The sequence below is a fragment of the Stegostoma tigrinum genome, chromosome 17 (assembly GCF_030684315.1).
Source record: "Stegostoma tigrinum isolate sSteTig4 chromosome 17, sSteTig4.hap1, whole genome shotgun sequence".
NCBI classification, from domain to species: Eukaryota; Metazoa; Chordata; class Chondrichthyes; order Orectolobiformes; family Stegostomatidae; genus Stegostoma; species Stegostoma tigrinum.
This window is the reverse complement of record NC_081370.1, coordinates 51603392-51628388: the sequence shown is the minus strand read 5'-3', so window position 1 is coordinate 51628388 and position 24997 is coordinate 51603392. Positions and strand designations below refer to the sequence as shown.

The following is a 24997-nucleotide window of genomic DNA, read 5'->3' as shown; positions in this document are numbered from 1 at the left end:
GTCCATAATCCAACATTAACTCCTGACTTGCTGTGCAAGATTCGAAGTGATTCCATGACTGTGACAACATTGCCAGGTAACCACCTGCCATGGGTATGTAAAGAATCTGGGCTCAGCTTCCACGTGTTTCCCTTTTAGGAAGCAGCTTCTAACCCTCACTGGGTAATTTCTCAGTGGACGGTAGTATTCAGTGACTGTAAAATTGTATCAGAGGAGCACAGGTAGGAAGGGATTAGGGATGGACTGTGTCGACACAGGGTAAGGGTGAGAATTGGAGGCAGTGTCAATTATTAGGAGCATGAACAGGCCATTCAGTCTGCCCTGCTATCCAATATGATCAAGGCTGATTTAACACTTCAATGCCTTTTATGCACTCCATTGCAGTTTACACCAATAGTAATCAAAAATGTATTAATCAATGGAAGGGTCACTGGACCCAAACAGTGACTGATTTCTCTCCACAGATGCTGCCAGACCTGCTGAGCTTTACCAGCAATTTTTGTTTCTGATTTCCAGCGTCCAGTTCTTTTGTTTTTTTCAAACCAATGTCCACCTTAAACACACTCAAAGACTGAACGTCCACAGCCCTCTGTGCGACAAAATTCCAACAGTTCACTGTCCTCAGAGTAAAATAATTTGTTCTCATCTTAGACTTAAGCTGCATTCCCCCCACAAGCTTTATTTTTAAATTGTGTTCCCTGGTTTTAAACTCACCAACTATCTGAAAGCGTTAGACTGGATGTACGCAATTAGGTATTTTATTTGTTTCAACAAGATCATCTCTCATTCTTTGAAATTAATTTTTCTTCTTCAAGGCTTGAGCAAACAACACCAGTCATTCATTGCTCCCATGTTTAAAATGACATTAAATTGTAATTCACTAGTAATGCTGTATCCTTACCTGATCACATCTAGGTAGACATCTGTATAATAAACCTTCATCTCCACACTGTCATAATCCAGGGAAATGACATTGTGCAACTCAGGAACTGGAACGTGCACGTCTGTGTAATCAGTTGTGTCCAAAGAAATTCTGCGAATGCTGCCACGACTAGAAAAGAGGAGATAGGTCTCGGGAGCATTGTCACAGGTTCTCCCGTCATTTTTCATCTGGATTCCTGTCGGACACGCGCACGTGATACCACCGGGGCGTGGGAGACAGAGATGGCTGCAGCCCCCGCTCCTGACACTACATTTGTTAAATCCTGTCCAAGAACAAAGCAAAACTTCTTTCAACAAAGTGTAAAAGCATCAATGTCAGATCCGCTTAACTGGAGCCTGGGAGAGATATTGTCCACTAGGTATTAGCACCCCTAAGGACCCCTGGTGTGTTAATGGAAGCTTGTTTATATTGTGGTGGTTTATGACAGGAGACAGATAAAACATTAAACCATCAGTTAGTTTGTTCAAAAGGCTTTCTAGTTCAGTTTGAAGGAGTCATGACTAGGATTAGAGCAGGTATAGTCTCTATCAAAGGTGATTCTTCAGCGTGGATAAGTAAATTTCCCATAGGGATGTGTAGATTAGGTGGGTTACAGAGGGCTGTGTCTGGGTGGGATGTTCTGAGGTTCGGTGTGGACTTGTTGAGCTGAAGGGCCTGTTGCCACACTGTAGGGATTCTAAAAAAAAGAGTTACTTCAATGAAAGTCTGTGGATTGTGAAACTACCAGACCAGGAATGTTTGGTTAGAACTCTTACAGATTATTAGAAGACTAAGAAAGTCTAAGCTCTCAGTTATGAAAATATTCAAGGAAAAGGCTTCTTCACACTCATAGGACAGGAGCCTGAGAAGATGCAGTTAAGTCAAACCTGCCCGGCCTCATGCTCATTCAAATTATTGACTGAGCTCTGGATTTTGATTACTTGTGAAGTAATACTGCTGAGAACGCATCTTGAAATCTTTCAGACTGTGTTCTATTAGATAGCTTGGTTTGTTTTATTTTCTCTTAAAGTTATTTTGTATAATAAATTTATGTGTTATTGTTAAAAATGAGCCTGCAGTCTGGTGTGGATATGTTTCAGAGAACAATGGTCAAGGTAAATTACAAATAAATACAAAGAATGATCTTTCGCGTCAGATTTCATTCAGGGATCTGATTTGTCCAGTGGTAACATCAATTGGGATCATGACAAAAGGGATCCTTGCTAGGACCTGAGTTCATTGAATTTAAAATTGCATCTGAGCCTCTTTTAAAAATCTAGATTGTGGGCACAAAAGGAGATTGTGAAGGAAGTATATTGCAGAGATTTTGAAAACAACGTTGAATTTTGCAAGAGATTTTTGGAAGTAAATAAAGTAGAATTGGCAGTAACAGTGAATTATTTGAAATTGACTAAAATGAGTTACAGGGTAAATTGACAGTAGAAATAAAAATAGGATCTTGTAAGAAGGAGATGCTTAAAAATATTATCCAAAATTTAGAATGAGAAATCCAAAATTGAATCACTACAACTAGAATTAGCTTTGGTATAGTTAAAATTTTTAAAAAAGACATACACACAGATAAAAGAAAAGACTTGACTTAGTGAGGAAGAAAATTTTTAAACGCTTGAGCGGGAAGAACAGAAGAGCAGTGGAATGTGAAATAGCGATTGAAAACTTGAATTGTAAGAAAAAAAAACGAGACCAATGCAAAAGAAGATGGAATTTAAAATGCTTGAACTCCAAAGACATAATCTTTTTCAGACAGAAAAGCTCAGAGTATGGAAAGAAGCTGCCCAACTTTCTGATTTGGCATGAATTCACCGTTTCTTCACAGTCATAGAGTCAAGATTCTTGACCTTACTTCGTAACAAACACTGTGGATGTACCCATGCCACAACTGTAGTGGCTCAAAAAGGTGGCTCATCGCCACCTTCGCAAAGGTTTGAGGCTTGAGCAACACATGCTGGCCTGGCCATGAATCCCACACCCCATGACAAACAGAAAAATTCAATTCCCACTCACAAAGGAAATATTCTGCTCTCATTTGCATATTGTAATTTGGTTTCATATGAAGGACAACAGGCCAATTATGAGAGCAGAATGTAGAGGGTTGGTTGAAAGTTAATTGCAGCAATGGCCAAGGAATCACACTGAGGTGCTGACAGGAGTGTCTGGTAAGTTTATAAGGGCTGATTCCATAACAAATGTGGAAATAGAAATTTGTAATTGAAAAGAATGACATGAAAGAGTGATGGAATCTGATAACAATTAATATATTTTATAGTCATCAAGAGTTTACAGACACAAGGATTTTTCTAAATGCATTTATAGATAGAAATTCAGATAATCGATTCTGGCCTTCCACACAGTAGAAATCAACTAGCAAGCAATATCAAATAAAGCGAACATTCACAATATCAAATATAAACTTTCCTAAAGAACAGACACAAGGTTGAAGCTTTCTATTTTGTTTGATTTTGCATTTGTTTTTAGCAATGTTTAAGTTCTGTTCTGCCAAGCAATGGAACGCGACACGCCGACAACGGAATGGAACGCGACACGCCGACAACGGAATGGAACGCGACACGTCGACAACGGAATGGAACGCGACACGTCGACAACGGAATGGAACGCGACACGCCGACAACGGAATGGAACGCGACACGTCGACAACGGAATGGAACGCGACACGCCGACAACGGAATGGAACGCGACACGTCGACAACGGAATGGAACGCGACACGCCGACAACGGAATGGAACGCGACACGTCGACAACGGAATGGAACGCGACACGCCGACAACGGAATGGAACGCGACACGCCGACAACGGAATGGAACGCGACACGTCGACAACGGAATGGAACGCGACACGTCGACAACGGAATGGAACGCGACATACCGACAGGTCGAGTTCGGTCAACAGCTTGAATGTCCATGAGCCCAGGCAAGTTTCCACGCACTGTAATTATGTCACTGCCTGTGTTCTTGTCTGCTCGCTGGATGCTTCGCGTTTGCCAGTCTGTCCAGTAAATGTGAGAATCGAGCAGAGTCAGGCCATAAGGGTGCTGAACAGGTGTGACCAGAGTACGACGGTTCACACCATTCAGGTCTGCTGCCTCAATGCGCTGTGCGGAAAAGACATTGCAGTGAACTACACCAGGTTTCGTCTCTTCAAAATTCATTAGAAAAGTAAAACTGAGCACAACTAAACAAAGCACACAAAAAATGACATTTAAAATTATGTTTAATGTCAAATGAGGATGAAAACTATTGAGAAAAGCACAGTGTTCTTGTAGACATAAGATATTATTTGATATCTCAAGTAGGTAATGAAAGTAATCATTTTGGAAGACAAGAAATTCCTGATGACAATAAATATCCATTTAAATACACTTTGAGGAGGTACTGAAAATAGCAATGACTATCATTTCATGTTATAGATTTTATTTCTATTATTTACTGTACTGATTCTGGCTCAGAACCAATGTACGTACCTCAGTGTGTGCATCTGCCCACAGGAGCCGGGAACCCTCTTTGTCAATGACTAAACCATTTGGCCATCCCAGGTTACTATTGATAAGAACCATTCTGTCTGATCCATCCATTGCAGCACGCTCCAACTTGGCATGCTCCCCCCAGTCTGTCCAGTACATGAACCTAACAATGTACAAGAGAAAGGTCTCAAGATAATCTGGATCATTATTGTCAAACATTAATAACAATCCCTTCATAAATGAACAAGTGTTCAAGAATTTATCTGTTGATCAGCAGTAACATAGATAACTATTAAGAAATGGTGTGATATGTATTCTTAAAACAAACAGATTTAAACCATTTTAACATTGCAACGACAGATGTTGAATGCAATTTAACACATTGTATTAAAATAGCAGAAGAAAACATTAAGAAATTGGATTTGTACAGCATCTTTCTCATCCACAGGAGATGTTTCACAAGCAATTAATTAATTTTGTTTTTTTTAAAATCCGCAGGTATTGTTATTATCCTCAGTTCAGCAGTAACACTCATCGCTTTGAATCAAAGGGTAGAGTTTCAAGTGTTAGGCCTTGATAGCCAAGTGCAATATGTCAGCAGCACTGCACTGTCAGGGTGCTGTTTTCCACAGAAGATGACACTTCAAGCTGATGTAAAATTTTCCTTTATAGTATTCAAAATGTTAAAAAAAATGCTCTCCTGGTGTCCCGGCAATTCTTTATCTTTCAGTCAAGAACAATGAAACAAAATACTTGATTTTTCTTTTATCATGTTGGAAGGACTTTGCTGGTTGTAATGTTTCCCTACGTTACAGCAGTGACTACCCTTTCAGTGGGGTTGTAAAGCATGTTTGAGCATCCTCAGGCTGTGAAAAATGCTACTAAATGTCAGTCATTTCTTTCCTGAGGCAAATGTGGCAATCTATTTGCACACAAAAGCATCTTACAGAGTAGATGAGATGACTGAACAGTTAATCTGGTTTTCTGATGTGAGTTGGGGCATAAATATTTGCCAGGGCGCTGGAAGAACTCTGTTCTATAAATTCCACACAAAGTCATTCAAGGTAATTTCTTCCTACTCTTCAAACTCACCCAAATAAACAGCCACGGATTCCATTATAAGCCTGAACTAAAGGGGCTATTATCCATGACAATGATCCCACCCCCATGACAACACTGCAGTGCCAGCAGACTATGTGCTGGACGCTGGATTTCAGCTTGCACTTTCTGGCCAAGAGGCAAGAGCATGCACAGCTAAGGCAAACTGACTCCTGAGTCAAGAATCATGCAACGAAAAGCATTAATAGGGCTTAAATATCTCTTCACACTTTTCAACTTTAAGAATGTGACCCAACACAAAAATCATAGAATCCCTACAGTATGGAAACAGGCCCTTCAGCCCAACAAGTCCACACTGATCGATCCCACTGTAGTCCACTTAAGCACCACATCCCTGAACACTACGGGCAATTTAACATAGCCAGTCCACCTAACCTGCACATCCTTGTACTGTGGGAAGAAACCGGAGCACCCGGAGGAAACCCATGCAGACACAGGGAGAATGTGCAAACTCCACACAAACAGTCACCCAGCATTGGAATCAAACCTGGGTCCCTGGTGCTCTGAGGCAGCAGTGCTAACCACTGAGCCACCATACCACTTTGCACTAAATATTTAGTCCAATATAAAGAAAAGCACTCACAACTTGGTAATTGCATTTTCACACTCTGCCTTATTTTTAGGGCTAAATTATTTATTGCACATTTATGTTTTATACATAAACTCATTATTTTTACTATTGTGATCTTATCATTCATCAGCATAGCCCATTGGCAGGCTATTATGAGCTGCCTACTCACCCTTTCTCATGATGAAGAGCAATGGCTCTTGGACTGTCCAAATTCTGCCAGATCAGAACTTTCCTCATTGTTCCATCCAAATTAGCAACTTCAATGCGGTTTGTCCCTGTATCTGTCCAGTATATTTTACGACCTATGATATCCACAGCCAATCCATCGGTCGTCATTAACCCTGTGAAGAGGAAACACCAATGATACAATATACTGTTCTAACAATGTCTTATTGTGGAATTATACCTATTGTACACTCACTTCCAGAAGCAACTTTATTTTGTGTTAACGAAAACAAACTACTATATTTTGCTTCCAACAGATGCAAATTAATCTGGTGCCATTTAGGTGACCTCCTGGCTGAATGGTTTGTTGAACTGAAAAATGGCACAGGAGGACCTGTATGCCAGATTATTTACATATGTCAAGACACAATTGACTTCTTATAGCCTGTTATTACTGAACAAAAATTGGCAACCAATAAACCATGCATTTAGTGCAGCTGCTGAAGAGTTTTGGGAAGATCTCTGATGGAGCCAACAGCGATCTCACCAACCAGCTGCAAAACCCATACTGCGTCTTTTCTGAAGCAACTGGTAAATTATGTGCCAATCAAGGCTAGGACAGCACAGTGAAAGGCCTACTTGAGGATGAAGGATCCAGAGGGAGGTCCTACACCTCCCCACCGAGAATCTGAGAGCCGTCAATGCTCAGCTATGCTGTTAGGAAGGTAGTGGTTGCTACTGGTATTACACCTGGGCACGTAAGGTAGCAGGGGGGTTTTTGAGGCCAGTGTCCCACAGGAGTAGGTCAGAGTTGGGTCAGCAGAAGGGGAGGGGAGACAGCTCTCAGTAGACAACATCCATTGCCATCTTTTCTCAATGTAGAGTCCTTCAAACAGCCGAAGACCTCCAGAGTTTACTTATCAGGTGTCCTTTGTGTGCTGTTGGTTGAATTGGCAATGGGGCAGAAAGACTATCCATTGGTCTTCTACCATGGACTTAATCTGGGGCTGACGGGGAAGATGGTGGGGCCTCACCCAACATCCTCCCACACACCAAACCTGCCATGGGGGAGGACATTAAATTCTAGCCATTTGTCTAATTATGGAACCTCACTGTTTTACAGAATAACACAAGATATGCAGACTGGCACTGACCCCTCACCTGTTGTTACAATGTCTTCCTGTTGGGATCCGTTCAGATTGGCTCTGCTGATTTTATTCAGCGTGCTGTCTGACCAATACACCTTCCCTAAAGTAAGAAGACACTTCTTCAGTTCTGCTGGGTGAAAGGGTTAATTTCTGAATGATTCAATGACCCGCTTGTTTCTTCCTGTGCACTCGACTCACACGAGATCAGGCCCTCCGAGATTACCCCAAACTTACCCATACAAATGGGGGTGAAATCAGACACAGGGACAATGACCAAACAGTTATATTCCTGTCTTAATTATATTTTGAAACTGTTTTGAAGATTCAATCTTGATCTTGCAGTGGTACATATCTGAGATTCCCAAGTACTTCAATATAAATTGTAGATTTCTTTGTACGTGTCTTTGATATATTGTCACTTGTGCCCAGATACAGTGAAAAGTGGATAATGTTACCACGTTCCACCTTTGATTACAGAGCAAATTACTGAATAAAAAAATCCTGAATTAATTAATATTAAACGGATTCTATCCGTGCTAAATTAGTGTCAAATGCAGAGGCCTTTCAATTTAATCCATAGCAATAAAAGTATTTTGTATGCCCAAATTGCTTTGGATAATAAAATGTGAGGCTGGATGAACACAGCAGGCCAAGCAGCATCTCAGGAGCACAAAAGCTGACGTTTCGGGCCTAGACCCTTCATCAGAGAGCAAATAGTTGGTTTTGAGGCTGTAGCTGTTGTTGTTGGGTGGTGGGGGGAGAACCCACTGAGAAGCTTCCAGCCTCTGATTGGCTGACAGCTATCATTGCTCAGCAGTGCCAGTGGAAGACAACACTGGGGACAACGGTGGCAGGGTTGTGGGGGATTGGTTGATTGAAAAGAAAAACAGTGAAGGTAAAGGGACCTTATAAACACAGATCCCCTAGCTGTAAAGTGTTTGCCTGAGGCACCAGGTGGGATTAATAAAAACAGTGGGGTGGTGGAAGGATGCAAGAGTAGAATGAAGATGGATTGGAACGTACAAAGTTGGGAGAAAGAATGGATGAGAAGATAAAATTGTTCTGTGGAAAAATGATCCAAAATTCTTCACTGAAATATGCTTTTGAAAAATGAACTTTCACTACATTTGAATGCAATGACATGTGAACTAAAAAGAATGTATAAGTGTATTAATTCAATGGATAAATAGCATAACAACATCTTCGGGCCAGTTTTAGCATATTGCGCCCATAGGTGCTAGCGAGTTTTGAGAAGATTTGTAGCTCAGGTTGAGGTTCTGGATGTGAGTTTGCTCGCTGAGCTGGAAGGTTCATTTTCAGACATTTCGTCACCATTCTAGGTAACATCACCAGTGAGCCTCCGATGAAGCGCTGGTGTTATGTCCCGCTTTATGTCCCCAAGGAAACCTAACCAGATAAATAGAAAGCGGGAAATAACACCAGCGCTTCGTCGGAGGCTCACTGATGAGGTTACCTAGAATGGTGACGAAACGTCTGAAAACGAACCTTCCAGCTCAGCGAGCAAACTCACATCCAGCATAACAACAGAACCTTGAGAGGTACTAGAGTCTAACCCCTGCACAAACTTAGACTCAAGGAAAGCACAGCTACAAAACAGAAATCCTAAACAGAGACTTAGTAATGATACAAGATTGGTAGTTAAGAAGTTGTTTTCTTTAGTAATAGATACTGAAATTACAACAGGTGCATTTCAAGAAAATAGAATACCTCTTCCTCAAAGCACTAATGAGCTTGTCATATGCAAACTTACCAGCCTTTTCAACTCAGAGAAAACAGCTCATTCACATTCTATGACTGGGATTATGATGCAAAAAAAAACAGATTTTTGACAGAATTTGTATTTATATTGCTCAGTCTTTTACTCATGGACAGATTTATGTAGCTTTATTGAAAGTGAGAAGTCTTGATTTTATTGATGTCTTCGGTGAAAAATTTACAAGAAATCCTGCACTTAAATAAAGGTTAATATAATAAAGGTACAGATTTGACCACAAATTTCTTTCTGTGTCTCTGCTTGTATTAGTCTGTATATTCAAACTATAGATCAATAAATGTTTGTAACTGAAGGGAGCCCAGGCATATGGATGCAGTGTGTAAGGTAATACTGAGGTATCTGGCACTACTGAGGTACTGAATAACACGGCATAGCGAATGGCCAACTCCTGAATCCGTGCCTTTTGGTCTTAGCAACAAAATAAAATACATTAGTTAATAATTGGTGACGGAAAGGCAATGATTATCTGAGGTTGGTCTCATTCATTTATTTCTCAAGCAATGTCAATGCAAAACCATTTAATGAATTAAACCCCATCAGATTCACTATTGTCCTTTAAGGAAGGGAATCTGCCCTCTCCACCTGGTCTAACCTACATGTGACTCCAGACCCACAGCAACATGATTGACTCCTAACTGCCCTCTAATGTAGCTAAGCAAGCTACTCAGCTCAAAGGCAATAATTAGGGATGGGCAACAAATATTGGTCTTGCCAGAAACACCTGTATTCCTTGAAGGAATAGAAGAAAATCACCTTGTTTAGGATCAACGCCAATAGCAATTGTATTTTTCATTGATCTATTGACAGGCACCACCACGTCGGCAAAGTAAGGAATATCAAGGGACACCATCCGGATATCTGTTCTCCGTGCAAATATGAGGAAACTGGTCATACCTGATACAAAAAAAAATAGGAAAATTTTAAAAAGAGCACAAAGTCAGATGAAAAGAAATTCCTCAACTATTAAACAGTCTTTTCAGTCACTAAACTACTTCAGTGAAGGCACAATGCTGAGCTTCAAGAATCTGCTGTCTCCCAGCTTTCTCAGGAGTTCAATCTGAATCCCATCCAAACCTGCAACCTTTACCATCTAGAAGACAAGGGCAGCAGATACATGGAACACTACCACCTCCAAGATCCCCCCTTAGTCCCTTACCATCCTGACTTGGAAATATAATCGCCGGCCCTTCACTGTCACTGGGTCAAAGACACTGGAACTCCATGCATGACAGGATTGTGGGTCTGCTTACTGCACAGGGGGGGCTGCAACAGTTCAGGAAGCCAGCTCACTATCACTTTCTCAAGGGCAACTAGAGACGGGCAATAAATATCAATCCAGCCAAATAAAGCCATATCCCATAAGTAAGTACAAGTAACAAACTGGGCATCCACACAATGGCTCCCAAAAGCCTATATTCTGTGCTAAAAGAAAATAAAGACCAGCATTCTCACACCTGGCCACTCATGCCACCCGGATGGTGAATTAAAAGGCAATGCAATGTTGGAATAAATATCTAATAATGTTCGAATACAGTATGGCTTGCAACTCAGATGGGAACTTTTCCCAAGAGAATGTTGAATGTCAGCACATTGCTGTGAAGCGACATCCAACGACCAGCAAGTTACTCTTACTTCCAGGCACACATTACCTTTTCCAGCAATATTCAAGTGACCCTCATTTGAAAATCAATGCACTTTGTCTAGACTGGAATGCCACTTTCTAATACCTCCATGCTGCCAAGCAAAAGAGGAGTTATAGCTTACCAGGTGCACAGGTTTTGCCATCTGTGAGGAGGTTTATACCTGTGGGGCACCCACAGTGGTATGCCTTGGGCAACGGAGCGAGAAGGCAGAGGTGACTGCAGCCACCGTTGTCAATTTTACACATGGATGCCACTGTAAGTAAATAAATGAAACATAAATCTGTTACAATCACTACCACAAGGCAGTAGACAACATGTTCATTGAACGCAGTTAAATAAACCATGTTTTACTTTAGACTGTGCCTATTGCATTAGGGACATTTTTTCAGGATTCCTGGCTATTCTGGTCATTACCTGGTGTTCTATGGCGATGGAACATGTGAATATCCATCAGATTTTCCAGGTTCTCTCGCAGCACCACTCTTCCCAGGCCACTGTTTTTATCTGCACTCTGAATACTCTTTGATTGCCAGTCGGTCCAGTAAATCTTATCTTCATGCAGAGTCAAGCCAAAAGGGTGAGGTAATTGACTGCCAATCAGGACCTACAGAAGTCAAAGGCAACAAATGGGGCGGGTTTAGAGCTAATAGAATTACCACTTTACGCATGTGTCACATGGATTACAGGGAAATTACAGAAGTATAAAGCTTGAGACAATTGAATTATGTTCATATATTATTCATTATATTGTTATTTCACAATAGAAATGTCAAAAAGCTATCCGTTTCCTGTAGCCAGATGGCATCCAACTGTTCTTTGCCTTCAAGACGCGGGTCTGTGTTTTTAACCTATCTTCACCCTCCCTAATAAATAACTACACTCAAGTAACATTGCAGCACCAGCCATAGATGAACAAAACCGTCGTTTCATGATCAATGCGATTTACTTTAAGCAGGATAATTGGTGTCCAATATAGACTGAATTCCTTCTCCTTCAGAGTGAAACCATTGATTATTATATTCTCCTACCCTCCTTTCAGTCCCGTTCAGGTTGGCGTACTCAATTGTCTTCATGCCTGCATCGGCCCAATACAACCTCTCAGTCTCATAGTCCACCGCTAAGCCGTTAGGCCAAGTGAGATTGGAGGAGATAATGACTGTCCGCTCAGAGGCGTCCAGCCCTGCACGTTCTATTTTAGGATTGGCTCCCCAGTCTGTCCAATACATGTACCTACATAAAAAGAAAGAAAAAACACCAACAACTAGTTTTAATTCTGCAATGCTACATTACGAAAAAAAAACCCTGGGATTGCTGCAAGGTCCTGCATGTTCATCCATCCCTAAATGCCCTTGAATGAAGTGGCTTGCCAGGTCATTTCAGAGGAACCAGGAACACGAGAATGAAGAAAAGTAGGGCATTCAGCCCGTCAAGCCTGCTCCACAAGTCAATAAGATCATGGGTGGTCTGACTGTGGCCTTCCCCCCACTTCCCTCTCTGCCTGTCTTGTCAAAATTCAAACTTGTGACTATGGGTCTGGTGTCATATGCAGGCAAAAGGATATTTGTGAACCAGGCAGGATTTTACAATAATTAACTTCATTTATACAAAAGCAAAATACTACAGATGCTGGAAATTTGAAACTGGCACAGAGAATGCTGGAGAAACTCAGCAGGCTTGGCAGCATCTGTGGAGAGTGGTAGTGTTAACTTTTCGAACTTACTATGACTTTTTCATGGCAGTCACTATAACCGAGACTAGCTTTCAATTCCAAAATTATAGAATGAAACGGCAGGATTTGAATCCATGTCCCGAGAGCAGTAGCCTGAGTCTCTGGATTACTAACAGTGTCATTACCACTGTGCCACCCTCTCCAAGTGAAAAGCAACATCTATCTCACACATCGATGTCAATGTCTGTCAAAGGAAACAGCCAAAAGCTAAAATAAAAGCAAAGTACTGCAGATGCTGGTTACCTTAAACAAGAACAGAGAAACCCAGCAAATCTGGCAGCTTCTGCGGAAAGTGAAACAGAATTAATATTTTGAGTCTGGTATGAATTCTGTGTGAATTCAGTTCTGAAGAATCATAAGACTCAAAATATTAATTGCGTTTCTCTCTTCACCGATACTGCCAGACCTGACCTTTTCCAGTATTCTCTGTGTTTGCTTGAGTCAAAAGCTAAAACCTGACAGCAAAATTTGACTTCAATTTAACAAGATAAATACAATATTGATTTACAATTTTTCCAGTGACAAAGCGAAATGTTTTAAAATGTGTATAATACTCAGGAATAATAAAGCTGAACTGTCACACTACTTATCAATGTCAATAGAACAAACCCTCCAATTGGATCCACCACAATATCCCTGGGTCTATCCAGGTTCTCCCAGATAAGGACTGTGCGCATGCTGCCATCTAAGTTTGAGGCCTCGATTCTGTCAGTGCCTGAAACAAAAAGTGTAAAGGTCACAAACCAAAATTCTGTAAATCTCAAGATGTTTAATACAATGAGTATACTGTCTGGTGCCACCCAAAGCAGCTGTTCCACTCAGAAATTGCTCGCATCAGGGGTCTTCCAAAGGGACATGGGGAATGCTCTCAGGATGTTCTCAGAAGCGGTCCATCATTCAGGCTGACTCATGGGAATCTGACTTGTGACCGAGCAAAATGGAGAAGGTTCACCTGGTACGGTACCAAACACATTGAGGAACTTTGTCCGCAACGTGCAAACAGGTAGCCTGGAGGGAACTCAGAATCCTCCAAACAATCCATCAACCTGACTCTCCTCAGTCACCACTTGCCCCGTGTGTGGCAGAATCTGCAAATTGTGCACTGGGCCGACCAGAATCATCAAACTCTTCGAACTGGAGTCACCCCTCAATCCCAAGGGACTGCCTGAGAAGAAAGGTATCAGAACACTGATCCATTGTGTCACATTGCAAGGTATTGTTGGCATAGTTACAGAGTACCAATTTTATTCAATTCGCTCTGTTGCAGCCAAATAAATCTCTGACCGAACATCAACCCCTAATTACCAAGCGTTGAGAGTGACCTGTGGTGTAGAGTGTGAGTTTAAAACAGCAATATCTAATTCAGTAAAATTCCACCCACAACCACAGCTTACACCAGTGCACCCTGTGAAGCAGTCCCTTACCAGATAATAGTTCCACTTTCACAGGCTTCTCGCCAATGGTTAACATGATAAAAAGCTTCAAAAACCTAAATAATTATTGACAGTTCTTGCTTTCAGTCCATTTAAATTCAGTGTTGCTATATGGAACTGGCAATAACAGATAGGCTGAGTATTATTTAATTTTGCCTGGGTTACCTGCGTCCGTCCAGTAAAGTTTGTTTGTCACCCAGTCAACAGCCAGTCCTGCAGGACTTTCCAGACTAGTGACAGTGATAGCCTGAAAGATAAAAGATATATGACATTGTCAGATGGAGAATGATTTACTGCAACATTTTGTATTATGAAGCTTCTAAGATTAAAAAAATAGCCCTTCAGGTGAATCCCTTACTTAACAATTATCAGCTCTTGACCTCTGATATTTACACAACCTTTATGACTTCCTTACTGTTAAATTAACTGCATAAAAATATTTGGTCTTTAAAACTAATTTTATCAAAGCATGTTTATATACAGACCCCATAATATCAGTGAACTGTAGGGAATTGTTGATGTCAAAGATTAAGCAGCAAACAAATCTTCTGCATAATTTTAATCTAATTGAATAATAGTCAAAATTAAACAGAATATTTTCTCCCCATAATCTAATTTCTTGTCAATTTCAATTAACTTACTGCATTTACTTCAGATCTATTATAAATAGCTACAATTTATTAGGATATAACCTCAGACAATGAACGTGTTTGGTGTAGTATAGAATTATTGAGTACAATATGGCTTCTTTCATAAAATTAATCTGGTTTCACTCACTTTTTTTGTGTTATATGAACATACCTCCTGCTGTGTTCCATCCCATTTAGCCCTGTTGATAGAGTCAGTAGTGACATCTGTCCAATAAATGTATTCCCCTTTGGCATCCCAGTCAAGTGCAACAGCACTGCGCACATCAGCCAGTGGAATGACATCGTCAGACTTGTCCTCAGTGTCAAAGCTGATGCGACGGATGTCCGTCCTTCGAGCAAAAAGCAGGAACTTGTCAAGACCTGATAAGGCCGAAAGGTCTCTTGTCACTTCTAAGTTCAAAAAGTCATGTACAACTTCTTCTAAAATGTAACATTTTACAAACGGTAACATAAATGGCAAACAATGAAGGCACCTTCCCATTTCACACCGAACGGCAGCATTCCTGGTAGAGTCAGAAACAATGGAGAACACACCAGCCACTACACCTCAATGAAATGCTCTTTGGACAACTCTTTGCCACTGTGTGTGGATTCATTTTGCCACATTCCCATTTCAAATGCAGTGGCCAGGCCAAAACTCAACGTAGTTAAGATCTTTCAAGCAACATCATTCCCCAAAATCTGCACTAGCATTTTCAACTGTAGATGAAATAACAAATATTACAATAAGCTAACTATCCACGTCAATGTGTGTTTCTGTTATGGAACATCTTGCTTAATCACGAGTCCATTCAGCAATTTGGAGGATTATTCACCATGCTGACAACATACATGAAAATACAGCACAGCCTGAACGTTTCTCAAGGTCTTGTGCGGCACAGGGTAGCATCCCTGGGACATTTATGTCCCATTCCAGGATATAATGGCCAAGGTGGGTGTTTCTCTTTATTCAGTCGTGGGATGTGGACATTGCTGGCTGACTGGCATTTATTGCCCGTTCCTACTTGCATTTGAACTGAATGGATTTCTAGGCCATTTCAGAGGGTAGTTTGAGAGGCAACCACATTGCTGTGGGTCTGGAGTCACATGTAGATCAGACCAAGTGAGAATGGCAGATTTATTTCCCTGAAGGACATTAGTGAACCAGATGGGTTTTCCTGACAATCGAAAATGGTTTCATGGTCATCAGTAGATTCTTAGCCCCAGATTATTATTTCATTCAAATTCTACTGTCTGGACTCAAACCCAGCTCCACAGAACATGAGCTGAGTTTCCTGGATTAATAATCTGGCAATAATACCACTAGGCCATTGCCTCCCCAATGTGTTCATAATGGACTCAAAATGGTTCAGGATCAAATTGTGAATCCTTCTAAAACATGCCAATTGCAGTCAGGAGCCAGAAAGACCTTTGGACAGCCATGCGATGAAAAGAAGTCTGCAGCCTCTGCCATCACTTACTTCGATACAGCTTAAACACATGGGTACAAGTGCATGTTACCACAGCAACTCAGACTCCCAAACTGAGTTATAAGATGTAACCAGCACCTTTGATCCAGGTAAAAATGTGCACCAATCTGGATTGCGCACTTAACAAACATGTTCTACTCTTACTTGACATTTATACTGCAGTCTGTCAAACAAATTATAATGGTGTCCCTTAATGATAAAACAACTGCAGCTTTAAAGATAACAAAGTGTGGAGCTGGATGAACACAGCAGGCCAAGCAGCATCTCAGGAGCACAAAAGCTGACGTTTCGGGCCTTCGGGCTTTTGTGCTCCTGAGATGCTGCTTGACCTGCTGTGTTCATCCAGCTTCACACTTTATTATCTTGGATTCTCCAGCATCTGCAGTTCCCATTATCTCTGATGCAGCTTTAAAGGGCTGTTTAGTAGAATACATCTTCTTAGGTGCCATCTGTTTTTGAAGTCAACATCACATTCCTCTCACTGGCTATTTAAGTACCTTCCTCAAAATTAGAATTCTACAAGTGCCAACAAGAAGACTGTATCGTTCAATATATTACCAGCTGGTGAATGTATATTTAGGAACACATGCTTCCTTTGTTGGAAATCAAATTAATGGACTGCCATTTCTTGCATTCACATGCTACATGCAAGAAATGGCAGATCCCAAAGGTGTAAGTTGTACTTTTGTTATACTACAGTTAGGTGAACAAAATTCATAAAATTCAAAGAACAGGAATCATTACAGTGAATATAGCTGACCCCATGACCAGGATTCAATATAATTTACACAAAGTATCAAAGCAGCTATCAACTACTGCTTGCACCAAGAGCTTCTGTCTATCATCACTGCCCTGAGCTCCAGGCAACATCATGCATGTAAACAGTTCCCAGCGCCAAAGCGACTCTGACTCCCTGAGTGAGCTGTAGCACACCACCAGATCACCTTACGTTGGCACAGTCAAAAATCACATGACACCAGGTTATAGTAAACCAGGTTTCTTCAAAAACACAAGCTTTTGGAGCTCAGCTCCTTCCTCAGGTGTAGTGTGAGACAGAGAGGATATAAGGCTAGGCCAGCATTTATTTGCCCATCCTAATTGCCCAGAGGGCAGTTAAGAGTCAACTACATTGCTGTGGGTCTGGAGTCACATGTAGGTCAGACCTGGTCAGGATGGCAGTTTCCTTCCCTAAAGGACATTAGTGAACCAGATGGTGTGACAATTTTTCTGACAATCAACAATGGATTCACAGTCATCATTAGACTGTACATTCCAGGTTTTTATTGAACCTAAACACTGTTGTGGAGTATTGCTGGGGGAGAAATTGGCAAGCATCTCTTTTTTCACTGTTCCTTCATTCACCTACTTTCTCACTCAAATATTGATTGCTTTGGTCAAACTTGGGTACACCATTCAGCAACCTTATAACACTTTTAGGTTAAAAGAAGCTTGCCTAATTCTCTGAATCTCTTATTTTGAGTGCTTGTAGTCTGTCATCTTGTTCAGTCCACCCTCTTGACCGGAAAGAGTCCATTTCTATCTACTTTGTTCTATTTTAAACACCTCTATCAAATCAAATCCTCATGTCTTCTATTCTAAAACAATCTGAAATGTTTGCATCTTCCTTTGTAGTTGTACTTGCATATATTAGACAGCATCCCCATTAACCTGCACTGCACTCTCTCAGTCGCCTCAATATCTTCTGAAGTAGTTGGAGCCCAAAACTGCACAAAGTGATCTATGTTTTCACACAGACTGAAGTTCACTTTTCTATTTTCATAATTCAGCTCTCTTGTCATGTGTGAATGTTTTATACAGATTGAAAAATGGATAGGTTTCTTTACGGTGTGTTGCCAAATGGTCTCAATAGCGCGATCCCCATCAAACAATCCTGCTAAATTTTACTTACTTCCAGCACAATTGTAGTCATCGACTTTCTTGAAACCAGTCGGGCAGGCACAGGTGTAATTGGCACTGCTGGGCAGGCAAAGGTGGCTACACCCTCCATTGTTGGTCCCACAGCGATTTCTCCCTGCTCAAATAGCAGAAAGCACAACACACACTATAAATATCATCAACGTAGGGTCATGCTAGCATTCGTGAAATCATTTAACATTTACAATCATAGTGACTCTGGTCGATTGTCAGTTTCAATCAGGTCTATTTCCAACATTTCAGAGGGTGGTTTTGTTTTGTACTAAAAATGATCAAAGGAAATTACTGCTCGGAAAGATAATTATACTATTTGATCATTAAAATTAAACAAACTTGAAATAAGAGGAATTAAAGCCAGTAATTGTTTTGGCCTTTAGTACACCTACAACATAGGCCATTATTCTAGTGTAGAATGGCAGGTTGGAATCGTAGAGGTGATTTAAGTGAGCGCCTGTTGTTACACGAACACCTCCTGGTTCATATGCACCACTCTGTCAAGACCTTCACCCCAAACTGTTAAAAAAAGATAATTAAAATAGCCCTGACACTCCCAACACTTTCACACCATTCAAAACAGGGACAGTGGCAATCTTCCAGCAATAGAGATTCCCGTGCCCCCCCCAACTCCCATAACCACTTGATCTGCACTTTTCTGTGCCGCTGATAAAGACACACACGAACCTCAGTCATCAATATCTGAAACTGCCAAGTTCAGAACCCACCAGTTCACTGAAAACAAGCAAATGAGCTTCCAAACAAGTGGGTGACTGCAGTTGATGACTGCTCACCACACCAGATAATTAATGAGGCACCACAAACACAGAGCCTGTTCCCTTAACCAGAGATACAGCAAAAGATCAGCATCAGCTCGGGCAATGAGACCACATGGCTCAGGGATAACAAACAATTATACAACACCAGATAATCTGTTTCACCAACTTGGGTATGCTTACCAGACCCTTTATAGTTCAACCTAAAATTTGCTTTGGAAAACGTCATTTACAGCATGGCTGCTCGGGAGAAGATGGCTATTTTAGAAAAAAATTAGATTTCAATAGACCTTAAAGCTCAAGTGAAACAGACAGTTAGTCAACGAAAATAAAGCACTAATAAATGAAATGCAGCACAAGCAATCTTGCATAGTCCAATTCTTATATCATTTTCAATAATCATCAAAAGTGAAACAATTTAATGAAAATTACAACCCACATTTTTTTAAAGAGGTGAACCCAGCAATCAATATGTTCAACTTTAATGTGAGCTCATAGATTCTGGTTCTGTTTCAATATAATTCTGCATTTATGATTCTAAAAAAAAATCAAACTAATTTGGAAAAATGAAAATGTTATCAATGATATTATGGTCTCCGTTCCTGAACTACAGTGTTCATCAAATAGGAGCCACCCTTGGAATTTAAGTGATTTTTCTCCAATCAATCTAGCTGGGTCGTAGGACATTTTACTCCCCCCAGAAGAAACAAATGAAATCAGCTCCGCGTATCAAATTCTGCTTGTTTTTAAATTGCCGGTTGATTGATTAAAGCAGATTGGATTACAACAGTCCACATTCACACAGCATGTACTTACCTGCTGGCTGTCTCTGTGGATGGAGTGTATGGATATCCATTGGGAAATGTAGTTTATTGCGGATAATCTCCTGGTTTTTCCCAGTAAACTTGTTGGCACTGTTGATGCTTTTGGTGTGCCAGTCTGTCCAGTATAGACTGTCTTCAAACACCGTGATGGCAAAGGGATGAGGGAGGCCTGAAACAAGAGTCAAAATCATTGAGCAGGCCCTCGCAATGGCGATTCGCACTAAGCATTGATATAGTGGATGGTATCCAGCCTCTGAAACTGTAACTATGATCCAGTTTTGGGCCAAGTTCAGACAACTTGGGAACGCCACAAAAACAGCCCAATTCCAGGATTCCTGCCCACGTTCCAATCTCCAACTTGGGATAAGGGTGTGGGTAATCTGCCTTTCTGTGATACTTCCACCCTTGCGGCCTGCATTACAGAGTGCTCCCTTGCAACTATAGTGGTGTCAAGCCCCTTCATTAACTAGTCATCATTCACGGCCTCTCAGAGGGGTCATAAACCAGGAGGGAATCCTCGTCCCAATGGGAAACCACAAAAACAACAGCCTTCTGTTCCTGGGATTTATTCTTTGACAGGCTTTGAAGGGAAAAGAAAAAGGCATTTGTTCTTCCAGTTTCAATAGTTAGACACTGTTGTTCAAATTAGATGAGCTCTCATTGCAGCGATTAATTATTGGGCTCTGTTCTGCTAACTGAACCTACTGTTGCTAGACTATAGATCACAAACAGTCTTTTCTGTCATAACAGGAAAATTGGACCTGCACATTCAAAAATGGAAGAAAATACTGCCAGGCATCGCCAGTGTGACCATCTGAAAAGATTTAAATGCTCTTTGAAATTAAAAATTCCCTCCAGCACCTCTCATTTGATCTGCAAGACAATATGGCTTTTCAGTTTTAATAGACACCACAGTTAACATTTCCAGGGTTTGTTGCTGTGTCCAAGTCCATAATGAATGTGAGACAAAATTTCCAAAGCTCCAAACATGTTTATCTCAGGGGTAGTTGTGTAGACACTTTGATAATTTTAAGAAGATGTTAAAGGATTATCTATCTTTAAAGTGGTTAGCAAAATAAAGTTTTGTTTTTATAGCAGTTTGACCACTTGAGAGATTTTTTAAAAATGAGTTTTATGAATAAGAAGGTTTTTCACAGTCTGAAACAAGGCTTAATTTACATCTCTTTTGTCCAACATTGTAAAAATAAACACTTGATATCATAAATGTGCCATTCACTAGTCTATCTCTCATCAGCCAAGAACTGTAAGCATTTTATTATTTCATCTTACATTCCCACCATCAAGATAATCCTTTTCTCCTCCTGAGTTTATGCACATCCCACTATGTGACAGCCAGCCAATGTAAACAGGCAGCAGAATGAATTGTTTTAGTAAAGTATTACAAAGGACTGAAAGCTAGGCGCTTGTTTTACTGTCACTAAAACATGCTGTATTGGATAATGTCGCATGGATCACTGGTAAATGGACAGGGTGAAGCATACCGCACCTGCAGCATGGAGGTCTCCACGAGGATTTATCCTCGGATCCTCTGGGAAGCCAGGGAGGAGATTGCCGAGCCTTTGGCATTGATCTTTAACTCATCATTGTCTACAGGAATAGTGCCAGATGACTGGAGGGTAGCAAATGTGGTTCCCCTGTTCAAGAAGGAGAGTAGAGGCAACCCTGGTAATTATAGACCAGTGAGCCTTACCTCAGTTGTTGGTAAAGTGTTGGAAAAGGTTATAAGGGATAGGATTTATAATCATCTAGAAAAGAATAAATTGATTAGGGATAGTCAGCACGGTTTTGTGAAGGGAAGGTCATGCCTCACAAACCTTATTGAGTTCTTTGAGAAGGTGACCAAACAGGTAGATGAGAGTAAACCGGTTGATGTGGTGTATATGGATTTCAGCAAGGCGTTCGATAAGGTTCCCCACAATAGGCTATTGCACAAAATGCAGAGGAATGGAATTGTGGGAGATATAGCAGTTTGGATCGGAAATTGGCTTGCTAAAAGACAGAGGGTGGTAATTGATGGGAAATGTTCATCCTGGAGACCAGTTACTAGTGGTGTACCGCAAGGGTCAGTGTTGGGTCCACTGCTGTTTGTCATTTTTATAAATTACCTGGATGAGGGCGTAGAAGGATGGGTTAGTAAATTTGCAGACGACACTAAGGTCGGTGGAGTTGTGGATAGTGACGAAGGATGCTGTAGGTTGCAGAGAGACATAGATAAGCTGCAGAGCTGGGCTGAGAGGTGGCAAATGGAGTCTAATGCAGACAAGTGTGAGGTGACTTTGGTAGGAGTAACCGGAAGGCAAAGTACAGGGCTAATGGTAAGATTCTTAGCAGTGTAGATGAGCAGAGAGATCTGTGTCCATGTACACAGATCCTTGAAAGTTGCCACCCAGGTTGACAGGGCTGTTAGGAAGGCATACAGTGTTTTAGCTTTTATTAATAGAGGGATCGAGTTCCGGAACCAAGAGGTTGTGGTGAAGCTGTACAAAACTCTGGTGCGGCCGCACTTGGAGTATTGCGTACAGTTCTGGTCACCGCATTATAAGAAGGATGTGGAAGCTTTGGAAAGGGAGCAGAGGAGATTTACTAGGATGTTGCCTGGTATGGAGGCAAGGTCTTACGAGGAACGGCTGAAGGACTTGAGGCTGTTTTCATTAGAGAGAAGAAGGTTGAGAGGTGACTTAATTGAGACATATAAAATAATCAGAGGGTTAGATAGGGTGGATAGGGAGAGCCTTTTTCCTAGGATGGTGACGGCGAGCATGAGGGGGCATAGCTTTAAATTGAGGGGTGAAAGATATAGGACAGATGTCAGAGGTAGTTTCTTTACTCAGAGAGTAGTAAGGGAATGGAACGCTTTGCCTGCAACGGTAGTAGATTCGCCAACTTTAGGTACATTTAAGTCGTCATTAAGTCAGAGACCCAGAGAGTGTCCCCTGTGTGCATAATTGGATAGTAAGCCTGCCCTTTGGCCATTAACTGGCCAAGTCAGGGAAAGTGACTGCCACCTGCAGGGTCATGACGCCAACTTGATCTTAACATCACACTCCTGACTCGAAAGGCCAAGTCCTATCTCTGAACGCAGAGTGGGTGGAAAATCATAAGGTCAAGCTCCTGTGTTGAAACCCTTCAAACAGCATTCTGATCTCCCACAGCACCTTAATGGCTCTTACCAAAATTACAGATTCCATCCTACATGTCTGCAATAAGCTAAACTAGCTCTCCTCACCTCTGACCTGCCTGTAGTCTTTGTGAGAGTTGACCGCACCATCATTCACTTCTGTCAAGATGGATTCAACTCCTTATCCATGTAACTCCACCCAGACAATTATCCACAACGGCTACTCTTCCTGCTCCCAAACCATTTCCTTCAGAGTTTTACATGGAGCTGTGCTTGTCCCCACCTCTGCCCCCATTCCATTTCTCACTATTGCTCCTGAGTGACACCAGTGAGAAACCACACAGGCCTGAAATTTTCCAAAATCACCGCGGTGTCAATTTCAGGAATTTACCTCTGTGTCTGACTGACTTTTCTCCCACAATCTGATGTCATTCGCCTCACTAAGGTGCTACCCTTCCACGCAGTAGGTGGTGAAATATTCACCGGCAGCAGAACCTTCTGGCTTTCACGCTGCAGGTACCACGCTGAAACCCCAACTGCCTGCTTGGTCAACATGGCCAGCCTGCTCTGGTCAGTAGTGTCCAAGCTCCAGAGGAACACAAAGGTTAATGACCTCCTACACTATGTAAAAAAAGAGTGCCAGAAATCTTCTCTCTGCTGCCTCACATTGCTCTTTACTCTGTCGTTGCACCACCTCCCAGCAAGCCTCATGTTCTACCACTCTCCGTGTTGCATGCAGCACCTTCCCTCAAAGACTCGCTCACTCCATCCCCAAGCTACTACCTCTGCCTGCTCTCCTCACTCAGGGCATGTCACCACCTCTCTTGACTGACCACACCCCCCTCATTGACTATCATCTCTGTTGACCATGCATCGCTGCTAAATATGGCAAGCTACCTTCCTTTTTCACCCGTGGTAAAAGTTGAGGCACGGTGGAGATACTGTGAGCATCCCAGCAAGCACAAAGCAGGTAAGTAAGCTCCAACGCTGTGAGGGACCCTGTTCCAGTGTCCCTGTGCACAAAGTGGCCTGGCAGGCAGCATTGCAAAGTGAGGCATCGATAAGATCCAAAACACAATACTGAAGTGCTTAACCGTGTCCTAAGTGAGCCAGAAATGTGCCATGACAATGTGGTGAAGCTGGTGCTTGTCTGATGCCAGTTTCCATGGGCAAAGGATGCCGGCACTCTTTGCCCATGTGTCAAATTGTTACTGTCTTGTTTCTCTCCACTGCCAGAGAATAGAGCAAACTGAAGATAAATGAGGCAAGATTAGGTAATAATGAGATGTTATTGCATGCAGATAGGCCCCTCGCCACTCATGAGTGAGATTTTTACGTTGCCGGTTAAACCATGGGTAGAAAATGCAACATGGTGTCAACAGTCTCAGTTTCTCACCAGAATTTTCCAAAGACTCGTCATTGTCCACAAGATTCCAATGGAAAGATGGCATCCAACTCTATTCCAGTTCCCTCTCCGATGAAGGGTCTAGGCCCGAAACGTCAGCTTTTGTGCTCCTGAGATGCTGCTTGGCCTGCTGTGTTCATCCAGCCTCACATTTTATTATCTATTGCTGAGCCATTTGTTTTCAACTCCTCTGCTAAACTATGTAACAGCTTATCTGCCATCCAGCACAGGACAAGCAGAAATTGCCTTGAATTAAATATTGGTTGTGCTGAACTGAGTGAACACAATCTTCCCAGGCATGGAGTAACCTGGGCATTGGCAAGAACTTTGGCGAAATCCCACGACATCAGCCAAGGAGGAATCCTGTGTTGAGTGGTGAGATGAGATTCTCACTCATGAGTGCAAAAGTCTCAACTGCATGCATCAACCTGTCTTGTCTCATTTGACGATAAGCTTCCCATTTTTCACATGGCAAATAGAAATTAGATGGCATCAATTCCCAACATGAAACTCGGAGTGACTTCAGATCACTGTTTGCTCCTCTGGCCCTCCATCTGAACATCAAGCACTAACATCTCAGGGCACACTCCATGAACAGGGACAGAATAATTCTCCCCCACCCCACCCCAATCATGGGCATTGGCATCCAACAGGTTCTGGGGTCAAAGGTGGTTATCTGTGGTCAACGCTGTGGTAGGGAAGTTGAAATGGATATATCTCAGTTCTCATTCCTAGGTAGGTATCCCTTTTTACTTTTAAAATACTAGTCTTCGACCCAATC

General features: G+C 41.7%; 1 protein-coding gene across 5 annotated transcripts in view; it reads right to left on the bottom strand.

The window, feature by feature from the left end:
* Window positions 1-24997, bottom strand: part of lrp4 (low density lipoprotein receptor-related protein 4) — a 377362-nt gene that overhangs the window by 44900 nt on the left and 307465 nt on the right. For 3 of the 5 annotated variants that reach the window (XM_048545554.2, XM_048545550.2, XM_048545553.2), the window contains 14 exons: window positions 19665-19841; window positions 18053-18178; window positions 14826-15034; window positions 14190-14271; window positions 13201-13306; window positions 11891-12092; window positions 11277-11466; window positions 10984-11115; window positions 9973-10113; window positions 7438-7524; window positions 6281-6452; window positions 4422-4584; window positions 3827-4052; window positions 902-1205 (listed from right to left, as the gene is read on the bottom strand). In XM_048545554.2, the coding sequence (XP_048401511.1) occupies window positions 902-1205; window positions 3827-4052; window positions 4422-4584; window positions 6281-6452; window positions 7438-7524; window positions 9973-10113; window positions 10984-11115; window positions 11277-11466; window positions 11891-12092; window positions 13201-13306; window positions 14190-14271; window positions 14826-15034; window positions 18053-18178; window positions 19665-19841 (2317 nt within the window). The remainder of the gene's footprint in view (window positions 1-901; window positions 1206-3826; window positions 4053-4421; window positions 4585-6280; window positions 6453-7437; window positions 7525-9972; window positions 10114-10983; window positions 11116-11276; window positions 11467-11890; window positions 12093-13200; window positions 13307-14189; window positions 14272-14825; window positions 15035-18052; window positions 18179-19664; window positions 19842-24997) is intronic. The other 2 variants (XM_048545551.2, XM_048545552.2) reach the window with 2 other exon arrangements.